Consider the following 27,396-nt stretch of genomic DNA (forward strand, 5'->3'; position numbering starts at 1 on the left):
TTTTGTGCTTTTGATTTATATAAAAGCAGGTGATGAAGGGAAGAGCCTTTGAATGCTAGAATTTTGTGGAGAAAACTTAGGGAAGGAGGAGATGGCAAGATGTGAGCAGGCCTGGATGGTCTCCCTTAAAGGGTTATTCAAGAATTTGTTCCCATTGCCTCTGGCTTTGCTAAAAATAACAGTAATGTGTGGTGAATGAAAAGTGATAAATGTTTCATGGAAATAGATCATGGATTGAGGCCTTCCTTGAGGAAAAAATTCCATGTGCCTTAGATGGGATCTTGGAGGCCGTGTCTTGTTTGCCATGTGTGTTTGCAGCCTGGATGTTTTACCTGGGTTTGCAGCCTCAGAGGGGTCCTGGGGGTGAAATCTCTGTTGTTTTGCTTTGATTTCATTCTCGGTCCCTTCACTTTTTGTAGGTAACACTCGTCCAGGGCCTGCAGTGGTCCAACACACCCTGTACTCAGTTCTTCTATTCCATTAGCTTCCCTGCAGGGATGGATGCCAGCATTGGCTGGAGGATGAGGATGGACGGTCCCGTTATTCCCAGGGGCTGTGTTTCCTTTGTCTGCCTGCCCTTTTCATGGCTGTGCCCTGCACTGCAGAACTCCCCAGGATGCTTTCTGCCAAAATTAACTGGGGGTAGTTTATTGCCGAAGGGGAAAGAGCAGCCACCTGCATTCCCCAGATTTTAGGAATTCCTCTTCTAGCATGACACGCATTTATCATGATCCTGGAGGCTCTTCCCCAGTGTATATTGATTTTCAGGGCTATATTTGGCTCTGCTTTTTCTTCAGGCAGTGGAGGGAATATCAGATGAATGTTTTGTGCAGCGATGCCTAAAATACAGCAGCAGTCTCTGGATATTTCCTTGGGGAATTGCTGATGGTCCTTGTTGCCCAGGGAAGCTGTGGATTCCCCATTGCTGCCAGTGTCCAAGGCCAGGCTGGAGGGGGCTTGGAGCAGCCTGGGATAGTAGAAGGTGTCCCTGCCCAGGTGTCCCTGCCCCTGACAGGGGTTGTAATGGGATGGGCTTTGAGGTCCCTTCCAATCCAGACCATTCCATGATTCTGTGATTAAATATCTCCTCCTTTGGCTTAACTAATATCTTGTGATCTAAACCACTTAATCATCACTAATTTTCCATCTGTTTCTCATTCAAGAAATTGTGTCATATCAGATGATTCATTCATATTTGATTAGAGATTTCATTATAACTGGCCTGAAGTTTTTTATGATGTAATGAAAGGCTTTGGAATCACTGATTTGGAACTGCAGTTGTAATATGCAGAATAAATGTACTGCACATTTTGATGGTACTTTTCCTAGGCACTTTTTAAAGCTCTGACAGTTCTTGCCAGTGAATTGTGTACATTGAATTTTTGAAAAAAGTTTCTGATTGATTCTGGATTTCTGGTGAAATGCAGAGATCTTTTCATTGGAGAGAAGAACTCCCAAGCTACTACAGGACTTCTCCAAGTTGCATTGAATGACCAAACAGTGAAAGTTAGGTCAAAACTTGCCTTTTTTGATCCATTTATAATCCTGCTTGTAGACAGTCACACTGTAATGATATTAATGAAGCTCTTGAAGATCCCGAGTTGTCCTGGTTATGTGACGTATGGGAAGCTTTTTATTTTCACTGAGAACAGTCATCTACCACCTGTGTGCAAATTGTTCCTCAGATGAAGTAAATTGCTACAATTTTTTTCAAAAAACAGATTAAGTGGTTGCAATAACGTATTTTAAAACATATGAACGGGGGCAGAGTTGGAAGTGCTTGCCCAGGGAGTGCTGGGACGCTGACGATACGGATGTGGCCCGGCACAGGCGGGGTTCTGTCCCTCTGTCTCTGAAAAGCAGTGGGGTTTGCTGGCAGGAGGGGCTGGGCCGAGCTCTGGGGCTCAGCAGCAGGTTAGGGAAGGTATTTGTGACGCACTGAAGGGGAAAGGGAGGGTAGCCAGCTCCTGCCTGCCTGTCCCCGGTTATCCTGGGAGCTGCTGTGCCTGGCACTGAAGTGGCGTTGGGCCTGCCTGGTGTGCCTCAGCCCGGGCTGGATCGAGGGGTTCTGCTGGGCTGAGCAGCGGGGTTTTGCTGGCAAAACTCAGCTCGGAGAGGGGCAGTAATGCCCTTCACACAATGTGCTGCAGCACTCGGACTGGTTCCCCTCACAAACGTGGCTGGCTGAGCCCTGGGCTGCAGTAGCACACGGACTGGACACCTGCAGACACTCAGGGATCACAAAATCCTGGGATACTTCAGGTTGGGAGGGCCTCGAAGCTCATCCTATCCCACCCCTGCCATGGGCAGGGATGCCTTCTACTGTCCCAGGTGACTTCAAACCCCATCCAACCTGGCCTTGGACATGTCCAGGGATCCAGGGGCAGCCACAGCTGCTCTGGGAATTCCATCCCAGCCCCTCCCCACCCTTACAGGGAATAATTTCTCCCCAATATCCCGTCTAACCCTGCCCCTCCTTTTGTTAAATGGCTTTATAGTGGGAGCAGGATCTTGGGAGCAACTCCCAGCTCCGTCCCTGGAGCTCAGACAGACCATGGTGTCCAGGCTACCACTCCAGTGGAATTGTGTGTGTGTGAGTGCATTTAACCTCACAAATCATGTTTTGGGCTTCAAAGCCAGCTCAGATGTTCCAGAGGGAATGGCTCCTTATCTCCCTGTCCTGCCTTTGACAGTCTATGGGGTCTGAAAAGCTGCCAGCTTTTTCTGGTGGGAAACACCAGGCCTGACCTTCAACCACATATTGTTCTGGCAATGTACAACTGGAATATTATCAAAAAAATACCCCTAACCTCGGTATTAGACATTTGATACCATGTTTGGAGGTATCAAACATTTTTATAGATGGAAAAAATAAAATTCCTTTCACGTGCCATGTAAATCCCTGATACAAGGACTTGTATATACTTATATATGTACATATATATGTATGTATTTGTATTATGCTTGTATAATCCCTGTCCCAGGGATTTATCATGTCTTGAATTAGTGCTAAGCAAAACTCAGATCCCTCTCCCCCATCCCTGGCTGTGCCTATAGCAAAGTCTCTAAAGCCTCAGGAGTTCAAAGCCCATTGGGTTAGAGGATAACACTGTGGAAAAGGCAGAAGGAAAGGCTGGTACTAAAAAATAAGTAAATAGATTTAAAATAAAAAATCCCTTTTGGGACCTTGAGGACTTTACCTTGGTCACCCCACGCTGTTGTGGAGTAATCCTTAAAATTGCAGAGAAGGAAATTCTAGAATTCCCTGGAATTTCCTTTCCAGAATGGCAGTGCAGGGAAAGGTTTAACTTCTGTTTTGGCTCCGGACACATGACTTGGCCATGTCCTGAGGCTGATAAGGGATGGGAATGATACGGCAGGGAAGGTGCTGGCTGTGTTGACATGAGTATCAGGTGTCCTGGGTGAGCAGCCAGGAAACTTCATCTGGTTCCATGTGCAGCCAAATGTGCAGCATGTCCGTGAGGAGCTGTTCCACCTCTGTCCATGCAACAGGGCATTGGGAGAGCTGCCATGAAAACTCCACTTCTTTTTGGTTTGGGAACATGTTGCAGTGAAGCAGCTGGGACTCACTTTCTTCTTGCAGGAAAAGCCAATTCTTTATTCACAAAGCTCATATTTGTAGGAACTATCAGAAGGCACTGTGTTAGACCTAACTGGCTAACAAGACACTGACACTCAGTTTATTGGTCTGTAAATGGCCAGGGTTACGTCTGTCAAATCTCTCTATTTTTGGCTAGTTCACACATTTTGTTCACTAATTCCCATGCAACAGATTTCTTGTTTATTACAGGTGCAAATGGTTCTCTTACCAGAATAGTTTCCTGTGCTAACTGCTTTCATTCTTACGATTTTTCATGTGGGAAGTTACAAGCTAACTGCTAGCTTAGCTAGAGTAGCAGGGCCCAAACCATATTTTGTAAGGACTTTCTTTTATGGTATCTCTATCTGTATGGAACAGGAACACGTGCATTAATCCACTCTGAAGGGGATTTCAGTCATTCAAGACACCATTCCCCTCTCCCTTTCCCAAATACTCGCTCACAGGTACCAGCTTTTCACTGCCACGGTCAATAATGTGGGGTTTACTCATGTCCCAGACCCCTCCATGTTTGTTGGATAATCTCTGTTTTCTCTTTAGTTTCAGCATAAATTGTGTTCCTCAGCACAGAGGGGGAGCTTTGGAATTGTGCTGCTGTTTGCTGGGTTGGAAAAGGTTCGTTGCAGCAGAGAAGTACAAAATGCAGTTACTTGGCAACTTGTCTCTGTACATCACCAAACCCCACCAAGTTCCTGCAGCTTGTAAATACTCATATACTCAAATATTCATGGACATTTGCCAAAAGGCTTAACAGTATATACTTTTCCATGTTGTCTCCTTTGTCTTTTAGTTTTATTATTTCTTTAGTGTTATTTGGAAATCATTTGGGCTTCAATGCAGAGATTTGGCTATGTGGTCTAACAAAGTTACTGCTGCTGGTCAGGATGCTGGTGCAGGAACTACACCACAGTTCTGTTCTGCAAGGGAGAAATTACTTTTTAAGTGAGGTGCATGAGGTGGCAGACAAATGAAAATTACAGGTGATTTAAAAATCACCAGAATATTAAGACAAATTCTAGTCCTTTTAAAGCAGCTTTAACAGGAGTTTCAGACAGTCCTGGAGCTTGTTGGATATGAAGTTTTTGTGCAGTTTAGAATGCCATTTACTCTTTATCCCATAAAAGATGTTCTTTCACAGGATGAGCATTTCAGCTTCTGAGGAGCTATTACATAAGGCAGGGTGCTATTTACACCTTGGAATTAAATATTATGCTGGTTTCTCCCCAAATGCTGCTTTACATCCGAAATCCTAAACTGTGCATCTCTGGGTGGGTATGGCAGGTATCGAGGACAGGTTTCCTTTCCAACCCAAACAATTCCATTCTTTGCACCACATCACTCCAGGTTCTCCTTTACATGTCAACACATTCAGACTCCCTGGGCAAAGCAGTCTGAAGGAGTGCAGCATTTTACAGGAAGCTGAACTTATTTATTCTTTAAGCCACTGCAAACCAGATCTCGGCACAAATGCTAATTTTGAGATGCTGATCTCCACAAGCAGCAGATATTTAGTCTTACACGTGCCAGATGGGTTTGCTGCTGGCATCACTTGTGAGATTATGAAGGACAAATCCGCTATAGAATTCCAAGACCTGACTGAATAATTTTGTGTTTGCCTTCCCAAGGATCAGCTAGTTGTCACAGTGCTTTCCTTTGTCACTGTCAGTGTGGTAAAGCTCCTTCAGGCATCTGAGATGGGCCAGCAGTGGGAGGAGAGGCCTTGCAGTGAAGGATCTCTCCCACCTCAGGTTTCATTTACTAATAAGCTTCGTATCTTTTTTGGGTTTTATTAAGGTCATTGTAGAATATTGCCAAACTTTTGGGCCTGCAGGAGAGCCAGAGAGGGACTTTTTACAAGGACACTGAGTGACCGGACAAGGGGAGTGGCTTCCCACTGACCATCCCCAAGCTTTAGCTGAGACCTTTTCCCATTATCCAGGAGTATTCTGTATTTCCACTGGGATGACACAAAACCAAGCTGCTGCTGGTTCCGACGTCTCCCAGTTCGTGTGCGGCACTGAGGATTTCAGAAACAACACTTGCCTTGAGCAGAAATCAAGGCAGATGGTAAAACCAAGTGACCTACAAAACATAACAAGTTTTCTCACCAGAAATGTACAGTACAAACAAATGTACTGTCACCTAAAAATACCGAGATGGCATTTCTGACAGAGTGATGATCGTGCGGGGAAGTCAAAGGTTGGGTAAGGTCAGGAATGAATTTTGCATCCTCTAAAAACACGCTGGTGATCAAACTGACTGTAATGTGCTTCAGCCTCTTCTTTCTTCCTCTTTGGGACTTGATTTGCTTGGGTTTGTCTGGTTCTGTTGGATCTGTAAAACAAGTTATTATGCAAAACTATCTCTGCTGATGTGGGCATCTCAGTGTCTTCTGGCCAACAGCACTGGTCTGGACAGCTTGTGTTATTTTCCTCTGAAAATTGCCCCAACTTCCTTTCTATTAGTATCTCATGGATCCTTCCTCACATAGGACAGAATCATGGAATCACTAAAAGTGGAAAAGACCTCCTGAGTCCAACTGCTCCGCCAGCACTGCCACCACTAAATCATGTCCCCAGGTGCCATGTCCACATGGCTTTTGAACACTTCCAGTGATGGTGGCTCTGCCACTGCCCTGGGCAGCCCATTCCAAAGCCTGACCATCATTTCAAGGAAGAAAGTTCTCCTAATTCCTCCCTGGCCCAGCCTGAGGCCGTTCCCTCTCCTCCTGTCCCTGTTCCCTGGGAGCACAGCCCGACCCCCCCGGCTGTCCCCTCCTGTCAGGAGTTGTGCAGAGCCACAAGGTCCCCCCTGAGCCTCCTTTTCTCCAGGCTGAGCCCCTTTCCTGCTCCCTCAGGGAGCTCTAGCCCCTTCTGCAGCTCCATTCCCTTCCATGGACACACTCCAGCCCCTCAGTGTCCTGCTCCTGCAGTTTTGATGGCTCCCTCATCTTTCAAGCATCGCTTCTGGACCCCAAGCCTCTCGTGCATGGACAATGAAGTCCGTGTGAAATCTCCAGGGTTTGGGATCCATGGCCAGGAGCTGGTGCAGTCTCACGATCCCCGCCAAGGCAGGACTCGGCAGTTCAAGGCCGCTGCCCTGAGAGAAGCAAACTTGAGGCAAATCGGCTGTGAAGTGGAAACATGGGAATGAAAACAGGTGAAATCACGGGAGGATTAGGCTGTGGTGATTTACAGCAGCTTTATTTCAGGATGGAAACACTGACGCAGGATTTAACGCACTTGGGAGTTTGGCTCGTTATCTCCCTTGTTAGAGGGGTGGTCTGACACAGGCGTGTGCAGGAATCCATCTCTTTGCAAAACCTTTCTATATGCAAAAAAATGGTAATAATGGCATTTTTGAAATGCTGTTCCCTGTGTTGGCTCCTTGGCTGATCAGCTGGGAAAGCAGAGGGGCTTTCATGGGTGTCATGTCCCGTGGGCTTCTGGAACGCTGGGAGATGCATAGTCTGGGATTCATGTAGAAAATATGGATATGGTAACCTGGGCTAGTGCAAGGTGTCCCCTGCCCATGGGACAAGCCCCATCCAACCTTGGACACTTCAGGGATGGTCAGGCACAGCTGCTCTGGGAAGCGTTGTCTCTCATGGTGTTCTCTTCTAGGAATGTTTCAGCGGGTCTGGCTTTCCATGGAAGAATAACTTGTTTCTGTAATCTTTTGGAGGAAGGGGCTCCTAAGCCTGAGGGATGACCCTGCAGAGTGCAGAGCTTCGTTAAGGTGGCCTGAAAATCAAATACAGTCAATGTAAGATGTGGTTTGCCTGGTGGAGAAGGGATTAGCTGTGTATCAAGCAGGAGTTTCACCTAGTGAAGGTTCTGGTAGTGATTATCTGTATTCTTTGGAGCTTCTTGACACAGTTTTGGCCAGGAATGTTGAAGTGAGCCTGGATGTCCCATTTCCATCATTTACTGCTAATACCCAGGGTGTGTTGTATTTCAGGGAGGCAGCAGATAAACCATTGCCATCTCTGCTTGCCTCCAGATACCACTGAATCAGATTTAACCTTCTTAGACTTGCTTTTAAAAGCCTTCCTCTTCAGCTTGCCTCCTGCAGCTGTTCCTCAGCTGCTGCCTGGATGTCCTTTTTATCTCTTTCTTCCAACTCTCCAAGTGCCTTTTGTCCATGGTGTCCTCCTAAGCCTTGCTTGGCTGAATCCCTGAACCCTCTTCAACTCCTTCCCTGAGTCTTTTATCTTTTTCCAGTGCTCTGAAAAGTGAGTCACTGTTATTTTGGGTACATATAGGAGCTCCATCCTTATATAGATATTTTATGTCTCTCACCTTCAGGCTTCTCACAGCATCCTGTTTCTTTTTGTGGAAGGATCAGGCTGCAGTCAACTCCTTGGCAGGGAAGTTTGGTGCCTGAACGTAGCTGGAGCAGTAGCCTCCCAGTGAAAGAGTCAGCCACCATTTAATTTGCCAGAATCCCTAAACCCTGTATTAGGTCCAAGTCTCGCAGCTGAAATGGCATTTTTAAGCAAGATAATCCAGAATTTATCAGAATTTCTGAGGGAGGACTCACTCCCCTCTTGCTGGGGTTGTAGTAGATGCAGTGTAGGTGTGATGTGGTTTGGGAAGCTGCTTACCATGCTCAGGAGGAGACCACCCAACTCAGAGCTTTTAATAAAAGAAGCGGGAGGTTTGAGTCTAGAAGCTCCCAGGGACAAAATTAAGTTGTTTTCTTTGTTCATTCATAAATGTGTTTGTTCCTTAGGAAGGCAATTTTAAAGTGAGTTGAGTTTAAAACAGCATTCAGAGAATCACAGAATCCCAGGATGGTTTAGGGTGGAAGTGACCTTAAAGCTCATCCAGTGCAACCCACTGCCATGGGCAGGGACATCTTTCACAATCCCAGGCTGCTCCAAGGCCTGTCCAGCTTGGCCTTGGACACTTCCAGGGATCCAGGGGCAGACACAGCTTCTCTGGGCACCCTGTGCCAGGACCTCAACAGTCCCCAGGCAAGAATTCCATGCATCCCTGCCCTCTGGCAGTGGGAAGCCATTCCCCATGTCCTGTCTCTCCATCCCTTGTCCCCAGTCCCTCTCCAGCTCTGAAAGGGGCTCAGAGGTCTTTCTGGAGCCTTCTCCTCTCTAGGTGAACACGTCCAGCTCTCCCAGCCTGCCTCCAGAGCAGAGGGGCTCCATCCTTTGGCACCCTCTGGACTTGTTCCAGCAGCTTCACATCCTTCTTAAGCTGGGGGTTCCAGAGCTGGAGGCAGTTCTGCAGGTGGGCTCTCACCAGAGCAGGATAGAGATGGAGAATCCCAGTGAGATTCCTTGTGAGAAATATCTAAAACTCTTTACAGCCATACCTGGATTTAACCTGTTGTGTGGTGTTAAAATGCACCTTCAAGCTGATCCCGGCATGGCTCTGGCTGTGTTTGAGGAGCAGCACCTGGCTAGTTCTGTTGAAGGAAAATGCCACAGGCTGGGCAGATTTTCAGCAGAAGCAGCACTGAGTTTTTGTGCCATGTCTAAAATGCCACCTGGTGTCAGTGGTTTGGGCATAAATGCCAAGAGAAAAGCTCACTTTGAGGAGAGCCATCCGTGATGTGGGGAATCCTTGTTGTGCACGGATCACTGCTGACATGGGGAATGCAGGGAACATCTGCCCTCATCCTTTAGGATTTGGGTAGCAGGCTTCTGGGCTTTAATGTGTTCAATTCATTTGGTGGGTCTTGGGAAAAAAAAACGGAAAATGTCTGTTTTTTAAGAGAAATCTTAGCCCGGGTCTGTGTTTTGGTGTGTGCATCCAGGAAGGGCAACCCCGGCCTGTTCTGTCAGAGTAAAAAGGTGTTTTAGTGCCATTTCTCTGTGCTGTCCAGGGGTATGAATGGGTTGAGGTTTCTTGAATTTCTCTAGGAAACTGCCTGTGTTTGACAGTCTTAAAATACTTTTTTTTATATTTTAATGTGCATCTTCATTGTATTGAATGGACAAGAAGTAGCATCCCGGTCCTAACACAGCTGATACCTGGGTATATCCATTATTTAGAAGTAAAGCCCTTCCAGAGGGGGCTACAGTAAGCTGTGGGCTACTTGCCCATTTGGATGGACTTCTCTTCCACCATGGTCTGGATTTCTACTCAGAACTGCAGCCTTTGAGCTATCTGTGAGTTTTCAAAAGCTGTGGAATAGCGTTCCTATTACAATTTGCTATTTAACTGCTTCTTTTGCTGCTTTATTTTTGTCATGATGGAGGAGATGGCATTGCACATTTTGGGACTTGTTGGACAGCTGGGAGTCCCTTGGTTGGTGACAGAAATGAAGTCACTCTCCTGCTAGTAATAATCATTTATTTGCTGTTTGAAATAGAGTGGGACAGGAAATTCTTCAGAATTGTGTTTCACGTTCTCTTTTGGCAAAGGGTAATGGCCTTAGGCTGAGGGAGGGCAGGGCTGGATGGGATACTGGGAAGGAATTGTTCCTTGGGAGGGTGAGCAGGCCCTGGCACAGGGTGCCCAGAGCAGCTGTGGCTGCCCCTGGATCCCTGGAAGTGTTCAAGGCCAGGTTGGACAGGGCTTGGAGCAGCTTGGGATAGTGGAAGGTGTCCCTGCCCATGGCAGGGGGTGGAATGGAGTGGGCTTTAGAACCCAAACCATGCTGTGCTACCAGGTCATCAGCTGGCTTTATTCCTGCCATTGGAGAGCTCACCCCTTGGGAGGCTTCAGGGAACTCTCCAGAGGATCAGTGGGAATGTCCAGGTGTTTGTCTAACCCCACCTTCACTGAGAATTCCTCAACTTCCCCATGCTGACCCAACCAGGTTGATTTTTTTTTTCTCATGGGAAGTTTTTCATGTGTAATCTCAGGATGAGACTTTCTGACTCCTGCTCCATCTCTTCCAAGTTTAATTCTCTTCTCCAAAGTGTCATTTTCCCTTGAAGGAAGCTCAGAGTGAGATTAGAGGGAATCATGTGAGAAATGCATGTGGGTGTGTCTCTACAGAAGTGCAGCTGGGCTTCCTTCAACTCTGCTTTTTGTCCTGGGGATCTGCTGAGAGGAGAAGTTTCCTGTTTTGAAAGCAAGACTGATGGATCAAAGAGATTCAGTTGCTGGGTGATGCCTGAAGCAAAGAGGCAGGTGAAATTACATTCCCAGGAATCACAGAATCCTGGAGCGATTTGAGTTGGAAGGAACCTAAAACATCGTTCAGTCCCACCCCCTGTCATGGAGAGGGACACCTTCCACTATTCCAGGTGGCTCCAAGCCGTGTCCAGCCTGGCCTTGGACACTTCCAGGGATCCAGGGGCAGCCACAGCTTCCCAAGCCTTTTTTAGAAGAGCTATGCATTTATTTTTGTTGTTTTCTGTTTTATTATTTATTTAGATGGGGATTTTTTCAGTGGAAACTCAAGAGGGTTTTGCTTACCCACTCCGTGCAAGGAAACTGCAAGGAAAGGTTTCCCCCAGTTGTGTGAAGTTTGAAATGAGAAATAGTCCACACTGACTCCTTACATTCTGTTATCTTTAATTTCACAAAAAGCTGGCTCCATCCAAGACACTCATTGTTAGAGATGTCACTGATGAAACCAGCAAGGAGATAAGTGGGATAATGGTTGAAGAGGAGGTGGAGAAACTGGAGTGTCTCCCTTTGGAGCTGCTCTGTCCTGCACAGGCTCATCTGTTGGAGACATCTCTGTTGGAGACGCCTGTGCCGTCAAGGGTTTGGTGCTGGCCTTGAACTCTCCATATTCTCATTAAGGAAATACTCCTGGATATTTATCCATGGGAGTTTATAATTTTGCAAACTCTGATGTCCTGCTCTGAGGCGAGAGGTGTTGGAACGAGAGCCGTTCTAGCCCAAACCATTCTGGGATTCCTTGCAAACACTGGAAAATGTTGTTTTCTGTCTTTTGTGAATGTAGCTTGGTGGGTTTTCTTTTTCTTCAGATGAAGAGACATTTCTTAATGCTTTGAATCTAGGAATGGAGACAGTAGGATAAGCGGTCCGCTCTCCAAGTTTTGGCTTCTTTATTGTCATGAATTAAATTTCCATGTAGGTTCCTAATGAATGCTAATAAGGTCTGTTCAGGGCAGGAATTGGGCTCAGGAAAGCTGGATATGTAGAAATCTGGAATCTCTGCACCCTTATCATGTCTCCAGGTCTCGATAGTAATCAGGGAGAAGTTTCCTTGCAATGAATGAGTGAGTGACATTTAAAGCTCCATCTGTTGCCTGCGGATTGCTGCCTCACGACGTGTTTCCATGGCTGATGGGATGATTAATTTCAGTTCCCATTCACAGAGCAGGAAATATTCCCCTAGCAGGGAGTGACTCCAACCCTCGCCGAGCTGCAGCGTGTGTGGAGCTCGTAGGAAACCTTGGCTGCTGTTTACTCCGAGCTTGTGCTCCCAGACAGGATCCAGGCTGCCTTTGCAGCCATCCACCTGGGCTGTCCCAAAATTCCTGGGGACTGCCGGGTGCTGACCTGCCTTTGGTTCCAGCTGGGTGGTGATGCTCAAGCTTGTTGGCTAATTCCAGCCGAAAATACCCTCCCTCGGATTCTGCTCCTTGGAAATGGGATAACAGAGGTAAGAATTGAGTGAAACAGAAGTAACTGTTTCCTCCTGTCCCACCCAGCAGGGGTTTGGAACCAGATGATCTTTAATGCTCCTTCCAACCCAGGCCATTCCATAAATTGTGATAGTTCTTTAATTTGGTGTGGATCCACGGAGGAGAAGGACTGTGCCCTCATCCAGCCCCCGTGAGATGTTTGGGATGTGCTCCAGAGGATGTTGGTGTCCTGGGAGTTACCCTGCCATGACCTGCTCCCACCACCTGCTCTGGGATAAGTTTGGGGTTCCTCTAGTCTAGTTTGGCACAATCATATCTAGAGAATAAAAATTCAGAATTGAGTGAAGCTGGTAACACATTGTTTCCCCCTCTCCTATTAATTTCTCCTTCTAGGTGGGACGTGTACTATGCTGGAGATTGAGCCAGCTCCGAGGGTGCTGTGCCACGGCTTCGTTCCGCTTCCCCACAAAATCCACTGCTTTTATCCCAGCACTGCAGTCTGATACTGCAGTAGCTCAGTGCTATTTATAGCTCTGATCTCACTGTCTCACAGTCTGGGGGGTTTTAGCAATTTGGGGAGTGGGAGCCCCACTGGAAAAGGATCCCTGGGTCAGCCAGGCGGCACAAGGGATCCCGGCACTCCAGCCACTGCCAGGAGGGGGGATGGATTTAATTCACAATAATCCAGTGATGCTCGACTGACACACATCTTCCTGCCAGAATAAACCACCTCAAGTGCTCCCTTGACTGTGCTCAGAGTCAACAGTAGCTGTTCACCTCCCTTTCCAGGTTGATTCTAAAGGAAGACTGGGGTGATGGGTTATAGGAACGGTGTTCCAAGGATTTGGAGACAATGTCACACTCCCCACATGCCCAAGGCATTCCTGCCGGCAGCAGCTTGGTGTTTAAATGCCTTTCAAAATACAGGGAATTATTTAAAAATCCAAAACTGTTGCTGGACGCTGAGGACAGCCCTGAGGAATAAAGTCAGGGAATAAATGCACCATTTTTTTGCTTTTCCCTGGGGATGAAAGAGCTGGAAATAATGCTGAGAGGTGGAGATCCAGGCACACACTTCCTCATTATCCCGCTGGGTGGTTCAGTAGGATGGGGATTATCTGGTGGCAGCAGCCAAAAGTTTGGGATCCTGAGCAGATTTTCTGGCTTTGTGTTTGCTTTTTGTGGGTGCCCAAAGGCTGATGTGCTGCTCTTGGCAGAGCCTGGCCTGAGGGCAGGGCTGCTGGCACAGCAGTAATTAAAAAGCAAACTCATTAGCTGGGAATAAAGCCCCAGCCTGGAAAGGATGGAAGAGAAGGAGAAGCTGAATCCATGGGCTCTGGAAAGCCCTCACTGGGGAGTGTCAACCACAGCCACCCCCAGGAACATCTCATTCCTGGAGGGCACTGATTTGGGAGGGCACCAGGCACTGGAGAGTCGCTAGAAGAGGTTGTAATGCTCCATTGTTGAGATTTTGGGAATCTCCCAGGCGTGCTCTGTCATGGGCAGGTGGGATATGTCTTGGAGTGGGAACTGATTTCTTCCTCCAACCTTGACCAGACTCTCATTCCCCAGGGTTTTGCAGCAGGTTTGAGGAGATTGATGGGCTTTCCTTCCCTTCTCCAAAAGGAATTATAGGAAAGAGGAACTGGGAAGGAGCTGTTTGTGTTCAGCAGGACTTGCTCTGTGCCAGAGGGAGGGAGAGCTCGGGGAAAACATTTCCTGCACTTTCCCTTTGAAGGCGTGGTTGGATTTCAAATGTGAGAGGCAGTTTTCTGTGCTGCTTAAATTTAAATTAAAAAATGTATAAGATCAAGGGAAGAAAAAAAAAAAAAAAGGAAAGGAAAGAGTAGTTGTGGCACCAGAATTTGATATTTAAAAACTGCATTTTGATGTCTAGTGGAAAGTGTCCTGACCGTGGCAGGGGGCTGGGATGTGATGGTCTTTAAGGTCCCTTCCAACAAAATCCCTCTGGGATTCTGTGAATATTTTTTAAATGAACCTTAAGGAAAGGTTATGCTGAAACAAGGTTTGAATTTAAATATTTGTTTGGTGCATCTCATACCAAATTTTTGGTTTAACATTTTAATGTGTTTTCAGGACTCAAACCTGTGTTTCCATCCTTTAAAGACCAGCATGAAAATGCTGTATCAGACAAGGGGAAGACAATTCAATTATTACCGTTAGTATTATTGAAACGTATATTCATAGGTTTAGTGTCACCTTCCCCTAATCCCTTCTAAAACACTTGGGACTTATGGAGAAGATATTTTCCATTTTGGAGTGTGGGCGAACCTACACATACAAACTCCCTTGATAATGTCTTATGTGAAATGTAATGTCTTTATGTGAAATGTTTTTAATTTTTCCAGTGGAGCCAGGCTGGGAAAGATGGGGGTGCTCACCTGGAGAAGGGAAGGCTTCAGGGAGAGCTCAGAGCCTTGGAGGGCCTAAAGGGGCTCCAGGAGAGCTGGAGAGGGACTGGGGACAAGGCATGGAGGGACAGGACATGGGGAATGGCTCCCACTGCCAGAGGGCAGGGATGGATGGGATATTGGGCAGGAATTATTCCCTGTCAGGTGCTGGCACAGTTTTCTCAGAGCAGCTGTGGCTGCCCCTGGATCCCTGGCAGTGCCCAAGGCCAGGTTGGACACTGGGGCTGGGAGCAGCCTGGGACGGTGGAAGGTGTCCCTGCCATGGCAGGGGTTGGAATGGGATGACCTTTAAAGCTCCTTCCAAGCCAATCCATCCTGTGATTCCATGATTAAATATTTCTTGTAGGAAGTTCACTTTGCTTTCAGGTCAGAGATGGTCACTTCATTTCCTTGTGTTTCGGGTTGTTCCCCTCAGTGTGTTATGGATGAGCTGTGAGATGTCAAATTTCCAATCTCCATCAGCAACTGAGGGGGACTGAAGTGCCTTAGGTCTTAATTAACGTGCAGCATGCAAGCAGGCTTTGATGTAAAGCTATGTTTTATTTATTTGGGAAGGGAAAAACCAGAAGACTGGTTCTAACTTAATATAAAAATCATTGTAACATGACCATGGAATCAAAATCAGGCTAACCTGACCGCAGGGAAAAAATAATTCCCTATATGCCAAGGGTGGGGGAAAAAAAAATTAAAGTGGATGGTTTTCTGTTCCTACAGGGGAGAAATAAAAGCAGGGAAAGACCGTGAGATAGTTTGTTATTCATAATCAGGATCTTGTCTCCTAATTCATGGCTTTGGCATTTCTCATGCTAGCCCTGAATATCGTCTTTGTGCCTTGGCTCACGTCACGACTCCAATTGTGCTCGTGCATTCTTGAGGCAGGACCTAGAAAAGCAATTTTCGAGTGTCCCATCAAACTCCTGGAATACAGGCGGGTTTTTGTTGTGGGGCTGTATTCATTGAGCGGGGAGGGCTGGCTGGGGCTCAGCAGGGCTCTGTGGGTCAGCGGCTCCTGGCAGGGCAAAGGGGATTTTTGGAGCCTGAAATAGTCAAGAGTCAGGGATGACGCAGCCTCTGCCAGAGCCCTGAATGGGAATTGTGGTCTTCATCCTTGCAGCTGTGGGGGAAGGTGAGTCCCATTGGATGGGAAATGGGGAACTGGTCGAGTTTTCTTAGGACTGTTTTCCAGCAGGGAATGGCAACTTAAGGCTCATTTTTGGGGAATAAAGTAGGAGGAATAGATCTGAAGGCACAGTCACAAGTGGCAGGATGTTCCTTCGCTGAAACTGGGTTGAGTTTTGCATGCTTGGGAGGGTTGGGGGTGTTGAGCCTGGAGAAGAGAAGAGCTCAGAGGAGAGCTCAGAGCCCCTTACAGTGCCTGAAGGGGCTCCAGGAGAACTGGAGAGGGACTGGGGACAAGGCCTAGAGGGCAAGGACAAGGGGAATACATGGGATCCCAGAATGGTTTGGCTTGGACGGACCTTAAAGCTCATCCAGTCCCCACTCCTGCCATGGCAGGGACACCTTCCACTGTCCCAGGCTCCTCCAAGCCCCAATGCCCAGCCTGGCCTTGGGCACTGCCAGGGATCCAGGGGCAGCCACAGCTGCTCTGGGCACCCTGTGCCAGGGCCTGCCCACCCTGCCAGGGAACAATTCCTGCCATCCATCCCTGCCCTCTGGCAGTGGGAGCCATTCCCTGTGTCCTGTCCCTCCATGCCTTGTCCCCAGTCCCTCTCCAGCTCTCCTGGAGCCCCTTCAGGCCCTGGAAGGGGCTCTGAGCTCTCTCCAGAGACCTCAGACACAATGTTAAGGTAGGTTTGCGTGGTTATCTCTGTGTCAGAGTGTGCTGCTCTCCCCAAAATCCCTGGCTGTGGCTCGGGAATCAATCCATGGCAAAGAATCCTTCCCGTGGTCCTGCTGGGGAGAGAGGGGAAGGGAGAAAAGGCCACAGGAAGGAAAACAACAGGGAAGTGGAGGGAAGAGCTTGTGGGTTGAAAAATTGCAACACTTCCAGTAATGTGACCTTTTGCCGAAAATGTTTCCATTAATAAAAGAAAGTCTCCTCCTCCTCTTCCTCCTCCCTCGCTGAGACGAGTGCAGGGAGGGATGACCATGCTCTTGGACCTCTGCTTCATGAAAGTATTTGGGAAAAACCCTATGAAAGCTCTCTCCCTGGGATGGATAAAGTGAATGTCCTGACAGAGGATATGGAGAAAAAAAACCCACCCTTATTTTCCAGTTTTGCTGAAGCTCAGTGTTTTGAGGGATTAGCCTTTGTTATCCTGTAACTGATGTTCATTCAAAGCTCTCAGCAGAGTTATTGAGGGATTGCCCCGGGGTGGGGGTGGGGGGAGAGAGAGAGAGAGGGAGAGAGAGAGAGAGTGAGCAAATGTTGCAAATACAGAATACCTGAGAAAAGCAAAACTGTCACTCAGGTGGAATTTAGAAGATTTTTAGTCATTCATGGGGTGGCAGTAATTTTTTTTTTTTTTTTTTTTTAGGAGAAACAAGCTGTGTTCAGTTATTGCAAAGGGGTTGTGGCTTGACACTGCCAGAGGGCAGGGATGGATGGGATATTGGGAAGGAATTGTTCCCTGGGAGGGTGGGCAGGCCCTGGCACAGGGTGCCCAGAGCAGCTGTGGCTGCCCCTGGATCCCTGGCAGTGCCCAAGGCCAGGCTGGACACTGGGGCTGGGAGCAGCCTGGGACAGTAGGAGGGGTCCCTGCCCATGGCAGGGGATGGCACTGGATGGGCTTTGAGGTCCCTCCCAAGCCAAACCAGTTTGGATTTTTTATAAAACATTGTGGTTTTTGCATGAGTTTCTTAAAGGGAGAGCCTCATGTTCCTGACCACGGCAGTCCATCAGTTCATCCATGACAAGTCAGGATTAATCCTTTCTGTGAAGTCTCAGATTACTCTTTATCCTTCTTATTTCTAGTGATGCTGGTTGAGTGGAACAAATCTGTGTGTGTGTGTTTGGAAGGCACGGATGGGTCACACATGACGCTCTTTTCTTGTAGCAAACACATGGGTTTCTAGGATGTGGTGCCTCCTGGAAAACTTGTTGATCCCTGAATTCCTTGGTTACCCCAAAGGGAATGGCATGAATTTCAAGGTGCTGCTCTTGATTCAGACCATGGTTCCTCCATCCTTTGCTGGATGAGGTCCACGCTCACCCTGCTCTCGTGTTCTCCCCCGCAGTTGACGTGAGCACAGCCCTGCCCTTGCAAGTGGCGCCGAGCTCGGTGCCCATGGACCTGCGGCTGGATCACCAGTTCTCCATGCCGGTGACGGAGCCGACGCTGCGGGAGCAGCAGCTGCAGCAGGAGCTGCTGGCCCTCAAGCAGAAGCAGCAGATTCAGAGGCAGATCCTGATCGCAGAGTTCCAGCGGCAGCACGAGCAGCTCTCTCGGCAGCATGAAGCGCAGCTGCACGAGCACATCAAGGTAAGGGTGGCCGGGGATAGGGGACTGTGGAATCGTTGAGGTTGGAAAAGCATTCCAGGATCATCCATTCCAACCATCAACACAGCAGCACCACCATGGTCCCCCAGCCGCTGCATCCCACACAACTTCTGAACAATTCCAGGTGTGGTGAGTCTACCACTGCCCTGGGGAACCTGTTCCCATGCTGGCCACCATTTCAGGGAAGATATTTTCCCTGATCTCCAATAGAAACTTTCCCTGGCGCAGCTCAAGGCTCTTTTCCTCTTGCCCTGTCCCTTGCTCTCCACTCTCCTCTCAGGCTGCCACAAGGTCCCCCCTGAGCCTCCTTTTCTCCAGGCTGAGCCCCTTTCCCAGCTCCCTCAGCCTCTCCTCTCCCTCAGCCCCTTCCCGGCTCTGTTCCCTTCCCTGGACACAGAAAATGCCTCAATGGATTTGACCCTAGCAGGAGGTTACCTGCTACTGTGGTCACACATTTTAGGAGTAGTGGCGTGGGAACTTCCCATTGGATATTTGCCATCAGCACAAGCTGCAGACTGAGAGTGTGGGACAGTTGTGGGACTGCAGGAACAGGGAATGCAGGGGCAGTGCCTGCAGGTGGGTCTGGACACGGTCAGATTTTTGAGAGTTAGGCACCAGGCAGGTGCTGTGCCCTGCATGGGACAGGGAGGAAACACCAGGCAGGGTCAGTGAACAGTCCAGTCTGGAAGATGGCTGTTGCAAGTGAAAACATGAGACATTATATAAATATTTCCCAGTGCTGGACTATTGCTATGGCAACGCAAGCTTTCCGAATTGGTAATAGGCTCCTTTTTTCAAAGGGGGATTAGTGCTGCACATGGTAAATAGCCTTAATGTAATATTAAAAAGCAACCTCGATTCAACCTTATATAACTTTCATTTCAATACTAAATGCATGTCAGAGTGGGGAAGATGGGATTAAAAGTTAATGGGGTGTTATTTACGGACTTCTTAGTACAGAGAGGAGCCGGGCTTTGTGAGAAGTGTCCCTGTTTGAAGCTGGATTAATAGCAAACGCCCCTGTCCCTTGGGGAGTCCACTGTGCTGTGGCCAGGGCAGAGGTGAGGAGGTACCTGGGTGTGAATGTGTTTATACGTGGATGTACAATGTGTGCATCTCTGGGCGTGTGTATGGGACATTTACATATCCCCACGTTTCTGTGGTTGCACATTTGCCCGTGGCTGGCACAAGCACTCGGGGTGGGGGAAGGATGGGGAATTCCTGTAACAAATATTTCCATTATTCCCTTGTAACTGTCCATGCCTGTAGTTATTGGTCTATGAAAAATCAGGCAGGCTCATTCCCACTTAATGGCCAAGCTCAAAGCACTGGTGCTAGGAACCTATTTGCTCTCATTTATGTCAAAGCTTTGACTGACTGTGCTCAAAATCTGCGTAAGAAGGAAGCTGAGCTCTAATTTTGAGACACCACAGTGTATCCAGCCCATTAGGTAATGAAGTTCTTAGTCTTGCATGTAAGCTTGGCTAGATGAGCGCCTTAAAATAGGGATGTATAATCCTGTACCAAAGGGTGGCCTGCAAGATGATCTCTGTGAGTAGTAAGTGTGTCAGTGGAACCAGAGTTGCTTTAAAAATCTAACAGCACCTCATTGAAATAAGCCTTGTGATGCCTCACAAAGAAAATAACCCCCACATTCTACCCCAGTGTGTGACCGTGGCACATTCTCTCTGGGAAAACATCTTGCTTGTCTCTATGTCCCAGAGGCAGCCCACATTTAGGTGACTCTTAGAACTGGCAATTGTGTTAAGTCCAGTGGCTGTGAGTGCAAGGAAGTTATTATTTTGCCAGAAAAATTAAAATATATAGCTTTAAATTGGACTTGGAGCTGCCCGGCTCATGAAGAAAGCAGGGCAGGGATGTTAAAGAAATAAAACCCATTTATCTTCTGCAAGTAAAACACTGGAGCTGTGAAGTTTGATATAGAAAAAATCCTGAGTGAAGATGCAGAACTCTTTTTGGAGAAATTTATTTGCCTTTTTCCAATCCCACGTGCACACAGGCATGAACACCCCTGGCAGGGGTTGGGAGTGGGATGAGCTTTGAGGTCCGTCCCAGCCCAAACCATTCTATGATTCTATTATAATGTTAAACTCAGAATTGCTTTGGAAACGGCTTCAGTGAAGGTGGGAGAATTGGGAGAATTTCTGCATTTTACTCTGTTCTGTGTATGTGGTACTGTCTAGAGTTGAGTACTTTGGCTTTTTCCCCTACAGCCTGGCATCCACCATTTTAATCAATGAGTGCAAAGCATTTATTTCATAAAATCTCTGAAAGCTTTGGGTTGGCAGGGACTGTAAAGATCATCTAATTCCAACCCCCTGCCATGGGCAGGGACATCTTCCACTGTCCCAGGCTGCTCCCAGCCCCAGTGTCCAGCCTGGCTTGGACACTCCCAGGGATCCAGGGGCAGCCACAGCTGCTCTGGGCACCCTGTGCCAGGGCCTGCCCACCCTCCCAGGGAACAATTCCTGCCCAATATCCCATCCATCCCTGCCCTCTGGCAGTGGGAGCCATTCTCTGTGTGCTGTCCCTCCATGCGTTGGCCGCAGTCCCTCTCCAGCTCTCCTGGAGCCCCTTCAGGCCCTGGAAGGGGCTCTGAGCTCTCCCTGGAGCTCTCTCTTGTGCAGGTGAGCGCCCCCAGCTCTCCCAGCTGGTGAAGCTTTCAAATAGCTCATTTGTTTCCAGTGTTTACTCCTTTGCTAGTACAGGAGAAGTCGTGGTTTAACGTTGTTTTATTTCTTTTATTGCTGTGGTGTTGGTGGGAATAGAGGAACTGGTCTGATTTGACAGGAACTAAGTAGGGGTGAACAGCCCTCCATCCCATCCCCCAAACAAATCAGGAGTGTGAGGAACACTTAAGTGAGTGAAGTTTGGCCTGGAAAGTGCTGGCATGATTGCCTGTTTTTCTATCCCAGTAAATAACTTTTTCCTATTGAGAGCTGAAGTTTTGGCTTTTTCCAGAGCTTGGAATTGCTTCCATCAGCTCAGTTTTAATCAACTGACCTAGTGCAGGAGGAGAAGGCGATGACTGCCTGAACATGTGATCCTTTTCCCAGCGTGTCCCAGTCCTTGCTTTTATAGACATTATGTTTTGGCCTTCACATAAAAGTGCCAGATTCCCCAAGATGGTGCAAGTTGGAGAGAGCCAGGAAATGAGTGAAACAGTATTTGTGGAAGGGCTCTATAATGGACACAGAGCTCAGCACGGGGAAGGAGTGGAAGGATAAGGAGAAAACACAGGCATGGAGAGAGAGATGGGAGAAGGGGAAATGGCTTTGAACTGAAAGAGAGTAAGTTTAGATTGGGTATTAGGAAGAAATTAGTGATGAGGCACGGGGCTTGGAGCAAACTGCTCTAGTGGGAGATGTCCCTGCAGACAACAGGGGGTTGGAATGGGCTGAGCCTTAAGGTCCCTCCCAACCCAGAGCTTTCGGTGGTGATTCTGTGAAAACCCTGACATGTTTGGGGAAAGTTAGCCAAGTCATGTATAGAGCAGGGCAGGCTATTTCTTTCACAGCTTCAGAGCAGCTCTGCAGATTGCCCAGGCCTGGCTCCAGAAAGCACTGAGGGAGAGGCCAGAGGCTGGAGGCACCAGCGGCTGCTCCTCTCTCCAGTAGCCACTCACCTTCAGCCAGGTGAATTTTCCACTCCTCTGTGCATTCACCAGATGTGGGACAATATTTATGGCCTTCAAATCTGCCTTCCTGAACAAAACCAAGGATGGAATAAGGGGCCTGGCTCTTGGGTGAGCTGGTGGAAAGCTTCTCCACAGGTCCCGCTTTGAGCTTTGCCTGACCTTTGGTCGTGGAGGAACAGGCAGGGAATTTTTTCCTGTGTGAGTCACTCATTCCCAGCCAAGATCAGCTGGAAGTTACCAAAAGCTTTTCCGTTTGCCCTTCTGGTCAAGGGCTGGATGGAAGAGGTGCAGGATGGGCACTTTGGCGGGGCCAGAGGCACCTCGGGTGCTGTGAGCTCAGCAAGGAGGGGAGGACGTCGTGGGGAATGTGGTTCATCTGCTCTGTCCAAGCTTGGAGCAGGGCTCTTCCCAGCCCTGGCTGTTTTACAGCCACAGCCAGAAACTTCTCGGGATGCTGACGCACGTTGGTGGCGGGATAACAGCACAGGGAGGCAGCTGAGCCTCCCAGCTCCTCGTGGGCCTGAAATCCCCACCTGTGGGTGGGCAATCCCATTCCCGTTTTTCCACCATCTGAGAAAGGACTGTATGCATCCGTAGCACAGGGAGTGCTGGGCTGTTCGTGCAGCATAGACAGGATGGGCAGGGAAGCAGCAGCAGGGAAAGGAGCTTTATGAGGGTGTTTGCTGTGCAGTGATCCTGAAATTGTTCTTTTTCCCTTGACAGAATGAATTCCTATGTTGAGTGAGGGATAGCAACATATCCGAGGGATCAGCCTCTTGTTCAGATACATGGCGTGAAACTCCCAGGCCATTCCTTTGGTTTCAGGGAGTGAAAATCTTGCAGGAAATCTTCCAGACAGATTTTGGTGTACTGTAAAGAAATGTAATTCTTTCCCAAAGATGTCTAGACTTGATAGTTGTCATGCTGATGCTGAGGGGAGAAACAGCTCCTTGCTTTCATGTGGAGCCACCTGTCCATGGAATGGCAGGTTTGCCGGCAGGATACCCCTGGGCTGCTCAAGGCCAGGATGGATGGGGCTGTGGTGGAAAGTATCCCTGCCCATGGCAGGGAGTGGAACTGGATAATCTTTAAGATACCTCCCAGCCCAACTCAACCCAACCTGACCCAACCCATTCCATCATTCTGTGGTAGCTCACTGGGCACTCCCAAATCAATCGTCCTTTAGTGGGGCTGCTCTCAGCATAGCTCTGACAGTGCCCAGTCCTTCACTTTGGTGGCCTCTCCATGTTGAATCCATATTGACTCCTGCTCAGCAGAGTGAGGTGGGCATGCTTCAGTTCTGCTGCTAGGGTTGGTGTCATCTGCTGATCCCCTGTGGCACCTTCACCGTGTCCCCAGGGACGCTGCCAGCAGCACCATGGCTCCTGCAAAACACCACTTCCCTTGGGCTCTGGAAGGGCCAACGTCCATCCCACCCCCTGATACCCCAGCTCCCATTCCTGGGCCTGTCTGCTCCGTGCTCTCTTCCTGCAGCAGCCAGCGTGGAGGGGCTGCCTCTGCTCGTTTTTGTGCCACTCTTCCGCAGCACACCCGTTCCTCACAGCCCGTGTCCCTTTCAAGAGGAGCTTGAAAAGCCCAGAGATACCAGGTGTCCGCCTCTGTCTGGATTCTGGGATGACAGGATTATTCATCTTAGGAAGCTGCAGCTGGGTACAGCCAGTGGTAAAAGACCAGACTGAACATTTTGTGCCTCGTTACTACTCGAACACCTTGGAGCTCGCTCTGTTTCCAGACGGCTTCTTGTTCTTTCTCAGTGACCTTGCCTTGCTTTTCTGGCACACCGAGCCCATTCCAAAACTTACACCTTAGATCCTGCAAAACTTAACTTCTGATGGAAGCAACCCTGGGGAAAACTTTTGAAAGATCACAGTATTTGCTCCCTTTGAAGGGGTTGGGTGGTGACTTTTCCTCAGCCTCAAAGTCAGGATCTTTTGTGAGAGCGGTGAGGACAAACCTGCACATGGAGGGGTTGGTTCTGTCAACAAATCCATGGAGCAGCTTGGACGCCTTTTACCCCATCTCTTGGTTGAAGGAGTTCTGCATCAAGGTGGGATAATTCAGGCATTTTGCTTCCATCCAAGCACTGCTGGTGGTGTCAGGAGTGAAGCTGGAATGCTCATCCAGGGAAGTTTGTCTGCTCTGGGCCTTACAGAGCTTCTGGAAATTGGTAGAAGAAGCATTTTCCTTTGGTTTCTTCTGAGATGGGCCATGGTTGGTCGGCTGTAAGGAGCAGAATGGGAACTCCAGATTTTTCTGGAGTAAAATACGTGTGGGACACCATGGTTATTTTTTTGTCAGTTTAGATTTTCTGAGTAAATGACGACAGAAGGGATATTTTGGCAGTTCCCACACCTAAATGTTCAACTCCAATTTTATCTTAATTTTGAACTTAGAAAATAATTGGAAGTAATCAAAGAGAACACAGAGAATCAGGGCAGAAATAAAAAAATATCTCACTGGATCCTGTTGTTATGCCAGGAATATTTACCTGTTAATGTACACCACTGCTGATCCATTCATGTCCAGAAATGTGGAATTCCTGTAATACGCAAAACCCCCCAAAACAGTTCATAGAGGATATAACTGCTCCTCCAAGGACCGAGGTCTCATCTCTTACTTAGCATCAAACATCTAAGGCTTCTCCTTTACAGAAATTTATGTGATTCTTCTGTTTACAGGGATTGGTGTAAGTCAAATTTTCTGATTTACTTATTGTCATCTGTGCTGGAATGGGCAATCTCTGCTCCTGATTCCCTCCCCTTCAACAATAACCACATAAAGCCCACCAGAGGCAAACTCAAAGTTTTCCTCAGCTTTAAAGGGGAAAATTGGAGGAGGAGCTGAATATGCTGGATACTACAAACCGAGCTTGCTGCTTTCTGGAAAGGCTGTTGGATATTCTGCTTCTGGAGGAAGGCAAAAGTTTGGCTGGAGTGGGAGCCAGGGAGCAAAAGGCTCGTGCAAAAGTGCTGAACCTTTCCCAGTGCTGAACCTTTGCAGGTATTCAGGGCTCAGAGGGCTTCCAGCCTTTTGGGAGAGGTAATGGCATGGGTAGGAGACTGGGGTACAAAATCATATCCATACGTAAAGCTGCCAAGGTAAAAACATGGGATCTTATCACCCGGAGCTGACGTGGAGTGAACCTCGCCATCATTCCCGGTCCTGGAGATGGTTCAGCCTCGTAAACCTGAGCAGACATTTTCAGTAGGATGTGTCTGACTGAGATCAGTCCAGGGAGCTGCTGGCTGGGAGGGATCATTTCCCTGCAGAAAATTCCCTGCCCATGGGAATTTCTGGCATGGATTAGCCGGCTGTCAGCTGCCCGATGGCGGGAAGGGAGCGTGTGGGATGTGTGTCCCAGAAAAGAGATGCGAGGTGCTCATTCTCCCAGATCTTTGTGCCTTGGCTGCGACTGGAAGCCACAACGTTCTCCCCTCCCTGTCTCCCAGCACAGCTGATTTATTCTGCCCGGTGCTCCAGGAGATATCCCAAACACGCCGCCGCGGAGCCAAGAGAGCAGATCCTGAAACTGGAGCACAGCCTGAGACTTCAGTAAACAGGATGGGGGAAAGATGAAGCACAGAGTCCAGCCAGCATTGGGATTGCTATGAAACAGCCCAACAGAACAGTGCTCCCAGAAATCCATCTCCCAGAAATCTGTCTATCTCCCAGAAATCCATCTACCAGAAATCCCAGTGCCTGTGCTTTGCTCACACCCATAGCCAAGGGTTTTTCAGGGGGTGATTTGAGGCATACTTTCTTAGAGAGTTTTTGTTCATCCTCACCTATGATTTGACTTTATTTTTACAGAGCCTTAGCCCAAAGATAATTTTGAATACCTAAATTAAAGCCCCAAAACTGTAGAATTTGGCCAGGACAGGTGGCAGAAGAACCTTTCCCTGAAAGCCCCCCATGCTGGAGCTGATCTCAGGTGTGGATTGAGATGCAGCTGGGAGCTGGGCACAGCAACTTTGCATGCCAGGGAATATCTATCAGCCAGAAGCATTTTAACTTCTCTTCACCCAGGCTTGTGCTTATCTCCACAATTATTTTGCTCTCCCTTCCACTTATTGCTGCTAGTCAAAATATCTCTTATAAACACCCAGGAGCCAGTCTGAGCTGGCGGGGGCCAGGAAGGATTTCTGCTTGACTTCTTATTTGGCAGCTGGAGGAGTGGTTGTGGAAGTCCTAATGCAATGTGTCTCTATGAAATCCATCCTGGTTCTCTCTGGGAAATGGGATCTTGGTGTCAGCACTCCATGCTTCCTGGGAGGGCACTGCAAAGACTAAAGAGAACCATTTTTGCTGCATTTTCCTTTAAAAAAAGTCTCTCTGTGAAAGTTTCCCTACTGATGAGGTGTCAGTCCCTTTCCCAGGCAGACAAGCTGGAGCGCTGAAGACAATTGAGGAATGTGGTAGCAAAATCCTCTGTATTGCTGAGTTCTCATGGTAGGCTGACGGTTGATAAATACCTGGAAATGCTCTGCCTCCTTTATTAATGCTCTGTTACCTTTATTAATATTAATTTATGCTAAAGGAACACCAGCAACACTTACTGCAGGTACAGTTGAACATTTGTGCAGTTTTCAGAAATAGTGGGAGCAGTGACATTAAACATATGCAGGAATCCCCATAGTTATGAATATTTACAAATATTGATTTTGGCAAGAACACCTAATTCAGATGTTCAGATGTTTAGCTCCCTAATGCAGTGTGTGTGTGTCTGTCACACAGTGCTCCTCAGACCTGGGGTTGAGTTAGTCTCAGATCCTGGGATTTCCCTCAGTGAATCAATTTGATGACATTTCAGTGTTTGGGAGATACAGCTGGGGAATAAACCCCCTGCCCCAGCTGTGTGTGGTGAACACAAAAGGTCTGAGTGGGCAATGCCTGTTCAAATTTACCTCAATTTCTTTAAATGAACCAGAAACAAATGTTTTTCCTGACACCCCAACAATCCCAGCCTGTACATCCCTGAGAGCATTGTCCACATGTTCCTTGGGCTCTGGCAGCCTGGGGCTGTGCCATTCCCTGGGGAGCCTGGGCAGTGCCAGCACCCTCTGGGGGTAGAACTTTTTCCTGCTCTCCAACCTAAATTTTTGTCTTCCCATAACACTCCTGGTAAGTGTGGAGAAATAACCCAGAGAAGACACCCGAATAGTTTTTTTTCTTTTTTTGTTTTCCCAGGCTACAGCAGACGCCAACAGTGATTTCTTTTCATTCTTCGTGGGTACAGTCAGAGACATGGCTTCATTATTCTATTTTTTACATTTTTTTTCCCCAACTTTGAAACCATTTGAAAAACTATATTAAGAATAGGCTTTGTGGAAACTGGGGTCAAAATGAGCAGAGACAATACATCCCTAATGAAACTTCTCTAAACCATCCAGTGACAAATTGGGCTTTTCATTCCCATTTCACTCCAGATGTCAATGAAAGCACAGCTTCTTCTAAAGCAGCCTAATGTATGTAAACCATTGCAGGAAGCAGAGCCCGCAGAGCCGAGGAGACTGCAGATGGAGAGAAAAGGCTCCTGATTCCATAAAAATAACAAAACCTGTTTTACCATATTGTGCATTAAATATTGTTCATTTGCATACTTTCCATGGCGAGGTTCTCAAAGCCCACCATGTGGTGGACTTGTTGGAAGTTGGGAAAGAGACTCTTTCCCC

The 27,396-nt window shown here is 48.0% G+C and overlaps 1 protein-coding gene across 7 annotated transcripts in view; it reads left to right on the plus strand.

The window, feature by feature from the left end:
* The window catches only part of HDAC4 (histone deacetylase 4), a 177,170-nt gene that overhangs the window by 76,334 nt on the left and 73,440 nt on the right, over nucleotides 1-27,396 (plus strand). For all 7 annotated transcript variants that reach the window (XM_030276973.4, XM_030276977.4, XM_030276974.4 and 4 more), the window contains exon 4: nucleotides 17,783-18,027. In XM_030276973.4, the coding sequence (XP_030132833.1) occupies nucleotides 17,783-18,027 (245 nt within the window). The remainder of the gene's footprint in view (nucleotides 1-17,782; nucleotides 18,028-27,396) is intronic.

Source organism: Taeniopygia guttata, chromosome 7 (assembly GCF_048771995.1).
Source record: "Taeniopygia guttata chromosome 7, bTaeGut7.mat, whole genome shotgun sequence".
NCBI lineage: Eukaryota > Metazoa > Chordata > Aves > Passeriformes > Estrildidae > Taeniopygia > Taeniopygia guttata.